The sequence below is a fragment of the Propithecus coquereli genome, unplaced genomic scaffold, assembly GCF_000956105.1.
Source record: "Propithecus coquereli isolate 6110/MARCELLA unplaced genomic scaffold, Pcoq_1.0 Scaffold563, whole genome shotgun sequence".
In the NCBI taxonomy this organism is placed as follows: domain Eukaryota; kingdom Metazoa; phylum Chordata; class Mammalia; order Primates; family Indriidae; genus Propithecus; species Propithecus coquereli.
The window spans coordinates 913993-931467 of NW_012151541.1; the positions used below are offsets into that span (position 1 = coordinate 913993).

General features: G+C 41.9%; 1 protein-coding gene across 4 annotated transcripts in view; it reads left to right on the forward strand.

The window, feature by feature from the left end:
* LEMD1 (LEM domain containing 1) overlaps positions 1-15834 on the forward strand; it is a 23404-nt gene extending 7570 nt beyond the window's left edge. For 2 of the 4 annotated variants that reach the window (XM_012657853.1, XM_012657854.1), the window contains 2 exons: positions 14884-14960; positions 15639-15834. In XM_012657853.1, coding sequence (XP_012513307.1) covers positions 14884-14960; positions 15639-15834 — 273 coding nt within the window. The remainder of the gene's footprint in view (positions 1-14883; positions 14961-15638) is intronic. The other 2 variants (XM_012657856.1, XM_012657857.1) reach the window with 1 other exon arrangement.
* Positions 15835-17475: the final 1641 nt, after the last annotated feature.

Genomic DNA, 17475 nt, shown 5'->3' on the forward strand with positions numbered 1-17475 from the left:
ATAACCTCCAGGTCAAATCCACACTGATTCAGTGCTGCCATCCAGTACTCAGACCCGAATCAGGTTTCACCAACTGTCCCCACAATGTCTTTTAGCTTTCTGGTCCACAACCACTGCAGGAACACAAGTTCCCTTTAGTTCTCGAGTCTCTTCACTCCCCTTCAGTGTGGAACACAGTGTCCCAGTCTTTCCCTGTCATTTCCCTGTTCCTTGACAGTTTTCAAGAGTACAGACCTTTCATCCTGCAGGGTTACTATGATCTGTCTCTACTCACAGAGCACTTTTGACACCTATGTGTGGGTTTTTTTCCTCACGCCAACCAGTTCTCCAATTGTCCAGACACCAACTGGGTGTCCAACAATTCAATTCAATTCTGACACCATCTACCTGGAGTCAGCACCAGATCCCACAGGTTAAGGGGCTCAGTCCCACAAGACTGCTCCCCACTAAAGATGCCAGTCTCAAATCCTGGGTCTCCTGTGCTTCTGATTGACCAGCTATAAATCAGAGGTTCTCACAACCCCCTCCTGGATTTGATAATTTGCTAGAAGAGCTCACGGAACTCAGGGATGCTCTTTCCTTACATTTACATTAAACATTTATATTGATAATAGTTTATTATAAAGATACAACTCAGGAACAGCCAGATGGAAGAGAGACATAAGGCAAGGTATGGGGAAGAGGTGCAGAGCTTCCATGCCTTCTCTGGCGTGCCACCCTCCCAGTACCCTGGTGTGTTCACCAGGCCAGAAGCTCTCCAAATCCCATCTTTTAGGGGTTCTATGGAGGCCCTATTACATGGGCATGATTGATTAAATCACCGATCATTGATGATTGTCTCAATCTTCAGCTCCTCTCCCCTCCCTAGTGGTCTGGGGGTGAGGCTCAAATTTCCCATCCTCTGATCACAGGGCTGGTCTTCCTGGTGACCAGCCCCCCATCCTGCAGCTCTCTGGGGGCCTACAAAAGACACTCTTATCACTCGGGAGATTCCAAGGATCTTAGAAGCTCTTGTGTCAGAAACCTGGGACTAAGACCACATGTTATAACAAAAGATGCTTCTGTCATACCTATCACTCAGGAAATTACAAGGGTTTTGGGAGCTCTGTGCCAGGAACTGGGGGATGAAGATGAAATATGTATGTCTTATTATACCACAGCATCACAAGGGCAACCTCAGATTGGATCTGGTTTTTCCTTTTGACCAGTCTTAGAGGCCGTGCATTCTTGGCAGGAGTTCCTCTTCCCACTGCATCACACCAGGAGGCAAACGATGTCATCCTGTCCCACTGCTGGTGATGATAACCGTATTCACCTGGAAGAGTTGGTGTCTGTCAGGGTTTTCCACTGTGAACCACTATTTTTCCCTTTGTAATTGAATAGTATTTTCTGGGGAAATATTCTTTTTTTTTTGAGACAGAGTCTCACTCTGTTGTCCGGGCTAGAGTGCCATGGCGTCAACCTAGCTCACAGCAACCTCAAACTCCTGGGCTCAAGCAATCCTCCTGCCTCAGCCTCCCGAATAGCTGGGACTACAGGCATGTGCCACCACGCCCGGCTAATTTTTTCTATATATTTTTAGCTGTCCAATTAATTTCTTTCTATTTTTTTTTTTTTTTTAGTAGAGACGGGGTCTCGCTCTTGCTCAGGCTGGTCTCGAACTCCTGAGCTCGAACAATCCACCTGCCTCCGTCTCCCAGAGTGCTAGGATTACAGGCGTGAGCCACCACACCCGGCCTGGGGAAATATTCTGAACTGACACCAGCGTGTTTTTACTCATCAAACCTCACCCATTAGCTACAGCATCTGTGGACCACTCTGAATCCATTCCCGCCATGATGGTGATGGCCTGTTGAGATTTTCTGTTTCCGTCGGTTCTACGTCTATTAGTTGATGTTCTACTGTAAGGAAGGCCTTTCTTTTCTCCCATTCATTCATTTATTCAATAATTCATTCATTCATATTAGCATGGACTCATTGATTTTTTTTGTTGTTGTTCAGTGAGTTGTATCCATTGACATTATTATTTATTTTAATGTTCAAATTGTCCCAGATTTAGCCAGTGGGAGCCCCTTCAGGATGGAGCCTATGTCCTTCTGACATGTCCTCATCATTTTTTGAGCACTTTCCTAGTTCCTGGCACAAAAGATGTTTCACGCTCACCTTGTACTTTCCCTGCCCCGGAGCCCTGGTTCCTTCCTCTGCAGGATGGTCCTTTAGAAACCAAGTCTATGCAGCGAGCTCCTTGTACTGGTGCCATCGCTTCTGGGCCCTTTCCGTGGACAGAGCTAGACGATAACTATTTCTCTATGTGTGTATACACATGTACATCTCTATTTTTATATATGTATATAGAAAATTAAGAGCCATGAGTTCACATGTATCTCCACTTACAAGCTAACATTTCAGTTTTCTTTCTAACCATTCACCTTTAATCTTTTTTCTTTTTTACCATGTTAATGGCAAGTAACATTCACTTTTGTGAAATCACCACTCTGACAGTGGTTCCATTATTCCCTGGTTGTGCATTTCACTAAACTTAATATATTTACATTTTTGCTCAATTTTCTTGTTTTCTCAATGTAACCAATCACTCAGTCCCAATAGCCACCTCTTCCTGCATCACTCTGTCACTGCTTCCTTGACCACTGAACATCCCAACACCTCCTGGCAGCCCTCCCCTCACTGTCCCTCTTCCCTGGCCCAGGACACTAAAGCCCCCAGCACCACCTCTCAAGCCTTCAGCCACCAGACCCACAGAAACCTCCACGGCCTCACCAGTCTACTTCTTTGGCCTCCAGGCACGCTGACACTTCTGTGTCCTTGTCCCCTTGTTAGTGTGCAGGGCACACTGACACCGCAGGAGAGGAAAAGGAAGGAGGGAAAGCTTCACGTCTCTTTTTGCTTCTAATTCTTAAGTTTGTTTTAATGTGCCAAACTTTAAAAGGATTTTTGCTCTCTGTGTCTCGATTTCTGCTGTTGCTTCTAAGATACCTGTAGGCCTACAATTAGCATGTGCAGAGCCTCCCCCAAATGCTGCCATGTATCAAGGGAACATATACTGAAGGACTACAATTAAGTGGTGGTTCAAGTGGCATATAAAGGTTTTTGAAGACCTGATGTTAAACATCTCTATAATAGTTTCTTAATTAATTGAAAAACATTCTTATTCCCAATAGTAGTTATATATTCCAGCTGGGTTAAAGTGAAGAGTAAATTACATATTCTATAACTACTTAATAAGCCCTTTCTTCTTACCTTTGACGTGTACGCAGGGGGGGCTAAATCCCATCTTCACCAGGAATGTAATTTAACATTCTTCCTGTAAAAATATTGACCTCCTGATACGTACGCTTTAGAGATGCTTAATGATCAGTGTGTCTTGATCTCACTGATTACATGTTGATTTCTTTCTGTGTAATAGAACCCAGTTTTTGAAATTCAAGTGCAGCGGGAAGAAAGAATGAAACCAAACTCTGATTATGACTCCAAGATAAAAATAAAGGTAAACTTACTCATTTTCATAAGACTGAATTATGAGCAGTGGTGTTTTCCTTCTGTAGGAAAAGTATGAATTTGTTTCGAAAAGTCAGCTTTCCTTTCTTTTTCATCTAAGAATATGCCCATACATTAGTTATTATAATTTGCTTTATAAGTATAGATGTACGTCTCCATTACACCCTTCATATGAGCACCCCTGAGTTATTTTAATCTCTTGGGGCTTGACAGGGCTTCGTTGAGTGCCAGGCACTACTCATTGCATTTCACAAATCCAGGAATGATTTATTATAGATAATTATTGATCATGGAATTTCTGATCTGAAAGGCTTCTCGAAGGAGGCCATCTGGTTCATCTTATAGATGAGGAAATAGGAATGTGACTTGCCCAAGACCACAGAGAGGGTTAGAGGAAAATTGGAAATAGATTTCCGGTCTCCTAATTTCCATTCTGTTGCCCTCTGCATTACATCAAGTGGCTAAGAGCGAGGAAAAACAACCAGGCACCTGAGCGATTAAATAGCTCCCCCCAGCGTCCTTTCCATGATATTGCGGAAGGACTCTGGCCATCTCTTCACGCAAGGAAGCAAAGGCTGTCTCTCTGATGATTGCTTTGTTAGAGACTCTGTACGAGGCACTTTTCGGTGACACTTCCAAACATACATTAGAGCCATGGTACAGAAATCAGCCCAGTTAGAAATTGGCAGACATTTGCAGATAGGTAGTTGGAATTTGCCCAGTGGGGAGGAAGAAAATTTGAGTCTGAAAATCTTTTTGACATTTTATTATAAAATATCTTATGCATCTTACACAAAGAGTGCAATGCGCACCACCCGAAGGATGGACATATTTGAAACTCGGACTTAGGGAGGGGGGACAAGGGCAACATACGTTACCTAAACATCTGTACCCCCATAATATGCTGAAATAAAAAAAATATATCTTATGCATCTGAAAAGGAATAAAGAATTATATAATGAGCAGTTGGATTCCCACCCCAAAGACTAAAAAACAAATCATTGCTAAATCAGTTGAAGACTCCAGTGTATCCCTCCTGGATCATACTCCCCTTCCTTCCTTTCTCCCATGGTCACCACTATTCTCAATTTTTTGCTTATTCTTTCCCTTTTCTTTATAGTATCCACAAACTTTAGTGTTTCATGACTTTGGACTTTATTTAAATGATATTATAAGTTTTCTTCCGCAACTTCCGTTTATCATTCAGCATTTTATTGGGAGCTTCACCCAATATTGGTAGCTCTAGTTCATCCATTGTCACTGCTACATAGAATTATTGTAGACGCATATTATTCACCCCCCATTTTTTGGGCATTTGGATTGTTTTCGAGTTTTTCTAATGCAAACAATGCTGTTACTTACTTTGTGGTATATGCTCCCGGGTGTACACGTGCAAGAATTTTTCTCTGATTGCGTGACTGTACCTAGGAGTAGGACTGCTGAGGTGAAGGGCATACACATCTTCAACTTAAGACATCGTACTAAATTGCTCTACAAAGTGGTTGCACCATTTTATACCTCTACCAGCAATATACTGAGCTCCATTATTCTAAATCTTTAAATTTTAGTATTGCCAGATTTATTTTTGCCAATGTGGTGCATGTAAGATGGTATTTCATGATTGTAATTTGCATTTCTCTTGTTACTAATAAGGTTGGACATCTTTTCACACATTTATTGGTCATTTGTATTTTCTTATCTGGGAAATGCCTGTTCATGTCTTTTGCCCATTTTTATTAGGTTGTTTATTTTTTTCTTATTAATTATTTACATATTGTGGACACTAACCTTTTGTTAGCTACATGTGTAGCATATATCTTCTAGTACTTCAGGCTTGTCTTTTTACTCTCTTCTTGGTGCCTTTTTTTTTAAAAAAAATGTACTTATTTTTTGTAATTTTCTTTTCAAATAATTTTAAACTTACAGAAAGTTTATAGCAAAGAATTCCTATATGGCCTTCACCCAGATTCACCAGTGGTTAACATTTTTCCACATTTGTTTTATAATTTTATTTATCTTTTTTTCTTGAACTATTTGAGATCAAACTGCAGACATCATGATTTTTTATCCCCTCTCTGAAATTTCAGTATGTATTTCCTTGGAATAAAGACATAAGGATATTCATTTATATAATCCCAGTACAATGACAAGAATCAGGATTTTTAAAAATTGAGATGAAATTCACATTTCACTTTCACATAAAATTAACTATTTTAAAGTGCATAATTCAGTGGCATTTAATACATTCAAAATGCTGTGAAACCACCCCCTTTATCTTTGTTTGTTTGTTTCTTTATTTATTTTGAGACAGAATCTCGCTCTGCTGCCCCGGCTACAGTACAGTGGTGGCATCATCATAGCACACTGCAACTTCACACTCCTGGGCTCAAGCAATCCTCTTGCCTCAGCCTCCCAGAGTGCCGCATTACAGGTGTGAGCCACCGCACCCAGCCTCTTAGTTCTAAAATATTTTTATCATCCTAAAATAAAGCCCAGTATTCATTAAGCGGTTACTCCTCAATCTCCCCGTAACACCACCCCTGCAGCAACTACCAATCTGCTTTCTGTTTCAAAGGATTAACCTCTTCTGGATATTTCACATAAATGGAATCATTCAATATGTGACATTTTGTGTTTATTTTCTTTTGCTTATTATTAATGTATTTGTATCAGTACTTCATTTGTGGTTTTTTGTTTTATTTGCTTTTTTTTTTTTTCCAGAGACAGGGTCTCTCTCTGTTGCCCAGGCTGGAGTGCAGTGGCATCATCCTAGCTCACTGCAACCTCCTGGGCTCAAGTGATCCTCCTGCCTCAGCCTCTCTACTAGCTGGGACTGTAGGCATGCATCACCACACCCGGCTAGTACTTCATTGTTTAATGGCTGAGTAATATTCCATTGTATGTATATACCACAGTTTGTTTATTCATCCATTCGTTGATGGGCATTTGAGTTGTTTCCATGTTTTGCCTATTGCCAATAGTGCTGCTATGAATATTAGTATTCACGTATTTGAGGGCCTGATTTCCATTCTTTCGGATATGTACGTAGGAGTGGAATTGCTGGGTCACGTGGTAATTCTATGTTAAACTTTTTGAGGAGTTGTCAACTGCTTTCCACAGGGGCTGCACCGTTTTACATTCCCACCAGCATTGTATGAAGGTTCTAATTTCTCCATATCCTCACCAACACTTGTTATTTTCCTTCAAAAAATAAATAAATAAATAAAGCCGTCCCAGCAGGTGTAAAGTGGTATCTCATTGCGGTTTGGATTTGTATTTCCCTAATGACACGAATGATCTTGAATATCTTTTCATGTGCTTCTTGGCCATTTGTATGTCTTCTTTGGAGAAATGCCTATTCAAGCCCTTTGCCCATTTTTAGTCTGAGTTGTTTGTTTTTTGTTGTTGAGTTGTAAGAGTTCTTTATATGTTCTGGATAATAGATCCCTGTCAGATATATGACTTGCAAATATATTTTCCCATTCTGTACATTGTCTTTTTCTTTCTTGATAATGTCCTTTGATGCCCAAAAGTTTTCGGAATTTTAATCATGATGTGTCTTGGCATCAGTTTCTTTGGGTTTATCTTATTTGGGTTCACTCAGCTTTCTGGATCTGTAGGTTCATGTCTTTTGCCAAATTGGGGGCATTTTCAGCCATTATTGCTTCCAATGCCTTCTTCAGCACCATATCATTCTTCTGTCCTTCAGGGACTCTGATGACACGAATGATATGTCTTTTATTCCACTCCCATAAGCCCCTGAGACACTGTTCATTTTTTTTTTTTTTTAGCCTATTTTCTCTCTGTTGTTCAGTTTGGGTGATTTATATCATTCTATCTTCAAATTCATTGATTCTTTTCTCCGTCTTCTCCATTCTGCTATTGAGCCCATCTAGTGAGTTTTTTATTTTGGTGGTTGTATTTTTTTTAGTTCTCAAATTTATAGTTGGTTCCTCTTTATATATTCTACTTCTCTGCAGAGAGTTTGTATTTTTTCATTCGTTTCAAACATGTTCATCTTGTTCTTTGAAGTATTTCATGATGCCTGCTTTAAAATCCTGAAGAAATCATTCTAAGATTTGGGTCATCTCAGTGCTGGTGTCTGTGGTTGTCTCTTCTTGTCACTCAGTTACGAGACTCTGGATCTTATTTAAATTTTCCGTGTCAGCAGACCTCCTCCGACTCCGCGCTGGTGGAGGAAGCGGGGCGCTGCTTCTCTGCTGTGAGGTGGAGGTAAAAGTCCACGTTCCCCACGGGGGACATTTTGGTGAGTGGGTGGGTGGCTGGGGCTCCTTTTTGCTGGGAGGGGCTCCCATGTGGCCTCACTGACACCACCCAAGGGGGAGCTGGAGGGTCCCCCACATGGAGGTGAGAGTCCAGGCTCCTCATTAACCTTGGCTGGTGGGGGTGGAGGGGCTGTCTGGCTGGAGTAGGGCAGTCATTGTCGCAAAGCTTTTGTCTTACTAGGTTGCCCCTTTCTGGGTCTTTCCGACTTTCTGGGAGCTTGTTTTGGCCTGTGTCACTTGGCGTTTCCGGGTTGTGCGCTTCCTCGGCACCCGGCTCAGGATATGTGAGGTAAAAAGAAAGCCCAGGGCCGGGCGCGGTGGCTCATGTCTGTCATCCTAGCTCTCTGGGAGGCCGAGGTGGGAGGATTGCTTGAGCTCAGGAGTTCGAGATCAGCCTGAGCAAGAGCGAGACCCCGTCTCTACTAAAAAAAATTGAAAGAAATTAGCTGAACAACTAAAAATATATGGAAAAAATTAGCCGGGCATGGTGGCTCATGCCTGTAGTCCCAGCTACTCGGGAGGCTGAGGCAGGAGGATCGCTTGAGCCCAGGAGTTTGAGGTTGCTGTGAGCTAGGCTGACGCCACAGCACTCTAGCCTGGGCAACGGAGTGAGACTCTGTCTCAAAAAAAAAAAAAAGAAAAGAACACCCAGGGATCGCACCACCTTATCTTCTCCCTTGAGTCCCGAGGACTCGTCCACGCACCTTCTCTCCACCTTTCTCCCGCGTGTGTTGGTTTCACACGCAGTAGCCAGGGTTTGGGCTGTACTTAGCGGAAGAAATTGGGGGAAGGACATCTACCCTATTTTGTTCCCAATACCACTTTTGAACAATCCATTCTTTCTCTCTCTACCTGCCATAGTAGCTCTTGCCGTATATCAAGTTTCCACATATACATGGATATTTTTAAATGGGTATTTTAATGTCTTTACGTTTATTGAAATTTTCTTTAATGTCTTTCAATGAGATTTTATAATTTTCTCAGTAAAGATCATGCTCATCTTTTGTTAGTTTTATGACTCGGTAGACTTTTAATTTCTGTTGCTATTGGGAATAGTATCTTTTTCTAAAGCATATTTTAAATTGTTGCTGCTGTATAGAAATGAAGTTGACGTTTGTATATTGATGCCGTAACAATAACCTCTTTGCAATTTTAATAAGTTTTCTGTAGATTCTTTTGTAGCCGGGTTTGTATACCTTTAATTTCTTCTTGTTTTATTGTGCTGGGTAAGATCTTTTTATTACAATATTGGATAAGAGTGATAATACCAGGCATTCTTTCCTTGGTCCTGATTTTGAAGGAAAACTTTTAATATTTTGTCTTTGAGTATGACTTTTGGTGTAGGCTTTGGAAGACACCTTTTATCAAGTGAAGGAAGTTTCTGTTCTCTTCCTGGTTTACTAAAAGATTTTATTTTTTAATCGGGGATAGAGATGATCGTAAGATTTTTAATCTTTTGTGAATGTGGTACAGATAATTTTAAAAGCTTTTTAATTAATTCAAAGTAATCAGTTAGGTTAAAAGAACACAATGTTTTAAATGAAAGCTTTATTAAGTCAAGATAGAGGTAAAACAATGAAGTAAAAGTCTGCTATGGTAATAAGATCTTTTATTAACTTAATCATTTTTAGTCAATGAAGAGACTCGAGGTTAACTTAATTTTAAAGAGCTCTAAATCAAAAGGTTTTTTTCTGCCTATAAGCAGGTCACAACTGCCAGTTTGCTATGTCATTTGTAAAAATGTCTGATTCTAAGTATAGGCCTTTAAAAAAAATTGCAAGGGCAACATACGTAACCTAAACATCTGTACCCCCCATAATATGCTGAAATAAAAAAAAAAGAGTGCAAAAGTAATTAATAATAAAAAAAATTGCATTAATGAATCAGAGTGATTAGAAAATGTACTATGTTTCTGTTTGGAGAGAATGCCATCCCCACGCCCCAGGGTCATCACTGGAAGTCATTGAACTGTCCCTCCCCCAAGTCCAGTGGTAAGAAGTTCTGGAAGAATAAGAGAAAGGAGGGGTAGGGAACTCAGCACTCAGCAACTCTTCCTTGACTGCCCATAATTGTAGATGTCAGCCCTTATTTTGGCTAGCTTTGGCCCTGCGCTGTAAAATATATGTCTTGTAGAAATGCCAACAAACTTAAACATCTCTATGGACAGTTAGTAATGGCTTTAGTCAAGGTCGATAATTTTTCAAAAGCCAGATATAATTTTTGATGTGTAATGATTTAATGAGAAAACAAAATGGTTATTGTTCTTTCTGGCTCTGGACGTTAGCCCAGTGTTTTGTAGCTAACTGTGATATAATACAGTATGACATACTATCTCAGACACAATCCACTTTCAGATTTAATGTGATATACAAAAGTCGGCCAGAATTAGCACAAAATAGTCCACCTGGAAAAATCTTACGGAAAGGTCAATGCATCTGAAATATTTAAGAATAGAACTATTGGCTACAAATGTTACTTCCACAGGAAATTCATGGCTTGATAATTTATTAATTAATGAAAACAGTTTTTAGAAATATGTTTTGACATATTTCCAATGATGAGTTCCCAGTAGAAATACTTTTGAAAAAGGCATTGGAGCCAAAATATCTGGGTTTAAATTATAGCTATTCCTTTTATTGTGTTGTCCAGAGCAAACAATTTAGCTCCCTAAGCCTCTATTTCCTCATCTATAAAATGATGACTATAATGATTACCCCCTAGAGTTGTTAGAAAGATTAAGTGAATCGAGGTATGTTGAATGCTCAAGATGATAGACATTCAGAACGTGGTATTTCTAACTCCCTTCCAGTAAAGCAGAGCTAACATACTGCAGTACAGTGTGGCGATTATGAGCAGGGACTGCGAGGCATCATTGCCTGGGTGGCTCCTGGCTCTACAACCTCCCCAGCTGTGTGACCATGGGCAAGCTGCTTACACACTCTATACCTCAGTTTTCTCATCTGTAAAATGGGCATAATAAAAGCACCTCCCTCCTAGGGTGGCTTTGAAAATGAAATGAGTTTATTTATGCAAAATGCTTATAATGGTGCCTGGTACACAAGAAATGCTACATAAGCATTAGCTAGTATTGCAGTGAGACACTCATGGTTTGTTGTATTGGCATATTTCTGACTCATTGTATTTATATTAATAACTACAGCTGGGGCCAGTATTATGCTTCAGCTCTTGGAAGTGTGAATTGGTGGAATTTTCTGACTTTAATGCCAAGGGTATAGTGAAGACAGTGAAGAAGCAGAGGAGGCCACACACTCCCCATCTCAGGCCCTGAATGCTTTGCGAAAATAGCCATCTTTGTGAATTCTAGCTCTGGGCATAGGGAAAAAGGAACAACGGTATTATTAAACATATCTCCTGGGTACCATTTACCCTCACTGAGCCATTGCTTTAATGAACACCAATATTTTTTAGTTCTGTTGTAAATGTTATTTATAGCAAAATTTATATTATAACAGCATTAAGGGAATTTTTAAAAAAATGAAATATAAATCAACTACAAACACACCACTTGATGCAAAAACTAATTTTATTTTTTCGATTTACCTCTAGTTTTTGTTTATGTGCACGTCTATTATATGTTTACACAGCAGACATCACTGTGTATGTACAGTTTTATACTCTGCTTCCTGCTTAACATTAATCGATAACCCCCTTCCCTGACATATAGTCTCTGTGATTATTATTATTATTGACGGCTGCACAGTCTAGTGAATAGGGCATAATTACTCCATTTTTGGAAATCAAAATGTCCACCTTCTACATACTGTGGGAGAACTCTACACACGAATAATAACAAAGAAGAAACTTCTAAAAGAAAATGAATAAAAGACCTAAACCTCCTTATGGCAGGAGGGAGGTATTTGATTGTCTAAGAGTTGTGAAATCCTATAATTTGATTTTGCAACAGACTTCTACCCCAAATGCTTATTGAATATATCTATTTTTAAATTTAAGAGAATTAAAAAGAAGTTGCACATGATAGGTATGTGGGGAGGTTCATTATACTATTGTCTACTTTAGTATATGTTTAAAATTTTCCATAAGCAAAAATGTTAAAAAAAAGAAAAAAGAATTTGCTTATAAACGATTTTTCCAATACACTCGGAAATAGTTTGAAATATCTGTTGGTGAGCAGGCCACCACTAGCCCATGTGGCACTTTTGTGGGAATGTTTTCAAGTACCTCTTCCTCAAGAGCCTTTACTTTTCCGTTCCAGGAACTGTTGTAATGGTATGTAAATCCATGGTGGCTACGCCAGGAATGGTGCCACCTTGGGCACGGGGTTCTTGTGCCATGTACAACTTCCCACCACATGCAGAGCCACTGCTTGGATATCACTAAACCACTACTGAGAACATCCCTAAGGAGGTGGGAGGCTGAGGCAGGAGGATCACTTGAGACCAGTTTGAGACCAGCCTGAGCAACATAGCAAGACCCCATCTCTACCAAAAAAAAAAAATTAGCCAGGTGTGGTATTGGATGCCTATAGTCCCAGCTACTTGAGAGGCTGAGGCAGGAGGATGGCTTGAGCCCAGGAGTTCGAGGTCACAGTGAGCTATGATGATGCCACTGAACTCCTCCACCCCAGCAACAGAGCAAGACTCCGTCAAAAAAAAAAAAAAAAGGCGGGAAGGGGACGGGACTGCAGCTGTTTCGTCACTGTGGCTCGCACTGGGTAGAGGGTGACAGGCAGTGCGTGATGCTCCAGCAGGCTGTGCCCTCCCCAGCCCGCCCTGGGCTGAGACTCTCGGGCCTGCAGATACACCCTATGGTCACAGTCGGGACTCTCTAGAGGCGCGTACTCTACTGGGGTGTCCTGACAACACCCTCGCTAAGACCAGGGCTCTCCTTTCTCCCAGTAACTCCATGACTCACTCGGATGCCCAGAGCTCCTGCCCTGTACCACCCTCCACACGCCCTAGTCCGGTCTACCTCAGTATTGCCGTTACAACGCTCCTGTTGGCCTCCTCCTGGTTCCTGCTCTATCCTGGCACCCGTCAGTCCTGTCCCTGTCTGAAGCGAGTCTCAGCTCCCTCTCCCGTTCCTAGGAATTCTCCAGTTCCCGACTGGTTGCGTGCAGCTTGCCTGGGTCACAGGCCTCAGGCAGCACGGAAGGCTCCTCTCACGCTGGGGGATCCTGGGCTTCCAGGGGCGGGGCAGCCACTTGAGCTACCGGTGGCCCCAAGTGTTAGCTGTTGTGTTGGATGAAAGAGAACTAGAAGACAGCTCCGTGAGAGCCGACAGATGGTCTGGCGAGGGAAGAAGGAAGCCAGCGCAGAACACTTGCAGACTAACCACGCTCGGCAGTGAGCTGTGTAGGGCAGGGATGGTGTGGTGGTCCCTTCTGAAATCTTCACAGCTGGCAGAGGCCTGGCACTCAGCAGCACACAACAAATGTTTGTTGAGTGAATAAATAAAATGTCAGGTTAATGTAGCATAATACAAAACGCGTATATTAAGGCTGGAGAAATATAAAGCAAGAGTGATCTGAGTGGATGAGAGTAATAAAGATTTCCTGCAGGAGAGAAATTATTTTTAGAAACTGAAGGGTAAAGAGGAGTGTAGTGTAGTGATTTCAGCACATAGTTCTCCACTGATAATACTGTGTGACTTCAGGCAAGTTACTTAACCTTTCTGTGCCTCAGACTAATTTTCAAAATAGAACAATAGTGCCTACCAGCTAAGGGTAGAGTGGCGTAGAAGGCCTCAGTGAATTAATGGGTAATGGGGCCTGGGGCTTGATAAATGAGAATTAGGAACATCATCTGACACCCCGTCCTCATATTCCAAGGAGTCCCCAACCTGGACATTGCAGACATTTGAGAATGACAAGGCCTGAATCTTAAGTATAATTAGACAATTAAGGAAAACCAGGACGGGTGCAGTGGCTCACGACTATAATCCTAGCACTCTGGGAGGCCGAGGCGGGAGGATCGCTTGAGCTCAGGAGTTTGAGACCAGCCTGAGCAAGAGGGAGACCCTGTCTCTACCTGAATAGAAAAAATTAGCCGGGAGTGATGGCGCATGCCTGTAGCCCCTGCTACTCCGGAGGCTGAGGCAGGAGGATCACTTGAGCCCAGGAGTTAGAGGCTACAGTGAGCTATGATGACACCACTGCACTCTACCCGGGGTGGCAGAGCGAGACTCTGTCTCAAAAAAAAAAGTAAAAGAAAAACCAGACATATAAGGAAAAACAGCAATATGAAATTAGTGATAATTATCATCATCATCATTACTAATATTTATTGAATGCTTACTGTGTGTCAGGAGATGAGTCATCTCGCAAGTATTAAGTCTCTTAATCTTTACAACTCTGACTCACAGGGAAGAAACAAAAAGCTATACCCTTTCACTTTATTGAGAAAATTACATGAAAGAAATTTCTTGAAAAATAAAAAAAGAAAACACAATTGTCTCTAGTTCTGTTACCCTTACAAAGCAACATTTCATTTTCCTAAATTATTTTCTAGTCCTTGTTCATAGTTAACTTGTTTTTTGTTTTTTTGTTTTTTTTCAGAGACAGGGTCTCACTCTGTCACCCAGGCTGGAGTGCAGTGGCATAATCATAGCTCACTGCAGCCTCAAACACCTGAGCTCAAGTGATCCTCCTGCCTCAGCCTCCAGAAGGGCTGGGATTACAGATATGAGCCACCACACCTGGCCTCAACTTGTTTTTTAAATAACTTTATTCTTTGTATAAAAACAATGCATGCTCATAGAAAAATTAGCTCCCAGCATTAAAAAGTACAAATAAGAGAGCAAAACAGAGCGTTGATATTTAAGAACAGAACGCTGTTTTCATCATGTGACCCTCGTTGCTTATGTGTCTATTGTTTTCGTATGAGTCACTGAAGTAAAATATTACTCCGTGGAACTTGAATGTTTTTGCTAATTATTGAATAAAGCCAAACTTGACATTTATATTATGAAGTGCTAAACTACCTGATGTACCAAAAACTTTTATCGGTCCTCAGATTATGTGACTTCTTCTAGGAAAAAAACAGGTTCTTTGTATAAGACATTGGAAACAAATTCCTCTTGACATTTTCTTTCTGTTTACCAGAGAGTCGAGTGTTCCACCACTAAACCAAAACCTGTAGATATCTACTGCCTGGATTATAAGCCTTCCGGGGCAATAAGGTAATGCTTTTTTTTTTTTAGCATATGGGAATTTGATATTACTGTATTCTGTAACTCTGAAAAAAAATTTACTATTCAGATTTCTACGAAGGGGTGAGCCTGAAAAGAGTCTGTTGGGAAAGGAGAAAGATTCATTATATTGAATAATTCAAAGCAAAGGGCCTTACATAGTCTCTAGCTCATTGCTAATATGTAGAGATGAAGAAACGGGCCCGGGAGAATCGGGGGCAGGGGGTGGTGCCAAAAGTCACAATGAACTGAGACCAGAGCCCAAGTTTCCTGATGTGTCGTCATTTGGAAACATTTGGTCCTTTTTGTGTCTTGGAAGATGGGCAAGAGGCAAAAAAGGAAAAAAAAACTAAGAAATAAGACCTGGTGTCCAATAGCGGGGACCTGGGGATCTATAAGGTCCCGAGTCAGGCTTCATGCCAGCATCAAGATACGTCACACAAATGGGTGATAATGGTAAATAAATGCTTGGTGGGATTTTAACATCTCACGTTGCCCTGGTACCCTGTGGATATCACTGTGGAAATTAACCTAGGTTTTAAGTGAGTGGAGGGGCTGCCCCTAAAGCCCCACCGTGGCTGTTCCCTTGGGCTTCAAGACCCACTCACTGTAAGGGGGTGCTCAGGTTGTACCTGTGCACAATCCCAAGCGCCATCAATGTGCTCACAGGTGTGCTGCAAGAGCACCAAGCATCAGAATCCAAGACGGGACTGTCAACGAAAAGAAAGACTACTGCGCGGTGGACCGGAGCGCGGGGAGCAGCAGAGAAGGCTTCCCAGTGGGCTTGAAGCTCGCCGTGCTTGGCATCCTCATCATCGTGGTGTTTGTCTACATAACGGTGGAAAAGAAGCCCCTGTTTGGTTAGGTGCTTTAGGAGCAAGCAGTGAGCGCGTGCTTGAGTGCTGCTCTGAGCGAGCCCTCCTGCTTCAGGAAAGAACCGCAGAACTGTAGCCTTCCCTTGCGCCACGTGGTGCGCGCATCTGTGGCAGGGGCTCCGCAGGGGGAAGAGCGAGGGGGAGCCAGGCACCTGTGTTAAGAGTGTAACAGTGAGGAACTCCCTCGAGCCAGGTCATCTATCATTAAAGATGCGTCCACATTCCAGCGGATTTCTAAAAAGGAAACTCTGCCTGGCGTTTTTCTTTTTAACTATGGCGATAAACCAATAGATCACATTTTATTCACTCTTCAAATTGTATAGCCAACCGTGGGACGGCCACCATAGCTAATTCACAAAAGAGGAATATTTCTGGTTTAGCAAACATGCAGACATGTCCAACATCATGAAAACAATTCAGAACGAGGTAGCCTTTGTGCCTTTGAAATTTAGCAAGGGCCTAAAAAATGCAGGCCTGACGAGGGAGTGTGGCGACCATGCCTCTGGGACCAGGCGGAGCTGCAGAGGCGCCTGGCTCCCCTGTCATTGGCCTCATGACCTTGGGTGAGTTAGTTGTCCTCCCTGAGCTTTAGTTTCAACTTCAGAAAATAGGGATAGGATAGATCCCTTAGAGTTATGAAGAATTTGAAGAAATAATGCATGTGAAGTATTTAGTGTGGTCCACACCTGATTGTAGTAAGCATTCAACAACTGCATAAGCAACGTTACACTTTGGCACAATATTTCTACTTCTGGGAGGAGCTAATTCTAGATACAAAAAGCATCAAGATACATAAGCACCGGCTGGGCACGGTGGCTCACGCCTGTAATCCTAGCACTCTGGGAGGCCAAGGCGGGCGGATCGTTTGAGCTCAGGAGTTTGAGACCAGCCTGAGCAAGAGCGAGACCTTGTCTCTACAAAAAATGGAAAGAAATTGGCCAAACAAGTAAAAATAGAAAAATTAGCTGGGCATGGTGGTGCGTACCTGTAGTCCCAGCTACCCGGGAGGCTGAGGCAGTAGGATTGCTTGAGCCCAGGAGTTTGAGGTTGCTATGAGCCAGGCTGATGCCACGGCACTCTAGCCCAGGCAAGAGAGTGAGACCCTGTCTCAAAAAAAAAAAAAAAAAAAAGATACATAAGCACCGAGAAATTTACAGTAGCAATTTTTTCTTTATTTTTGAGACAGGGTCTCTCTCTGTCTCCTGGGCTAGAGTGCAGTGGCATCATCATAGCTCACTGCAACCTCAAACTCCTGGCTCCAGTGATCCTCCTGCCTCAGCCTCCTAAGTAGCGGGGACTGCCACGCGCCACCAAGCCTGGCTAATTTTTCTATTTTTTGTAGAGATGGAGTCTCACTCTTGCTCAGGCTGGTCTCCAACTTCTGGCCTCAAGCGATCCTCCTGCCTTGGCCTCCCAGAGTGCTACGATTACAGTTGTGAGCCACAAACTGTAGCAATTTTTATGGTAGCTAAAACATAGAACCTACTAATATAATAGGAGAATAGTTTAATAGATGAAAGTATAGCCTCTTGAGAGATGATTGTGCAATAATTAAAAATGTTAACATTGAGTTGATTATAACACAGAAAATACTTATTTTTAAATAACTTTTTTTTTTTTTGAGACAGAGT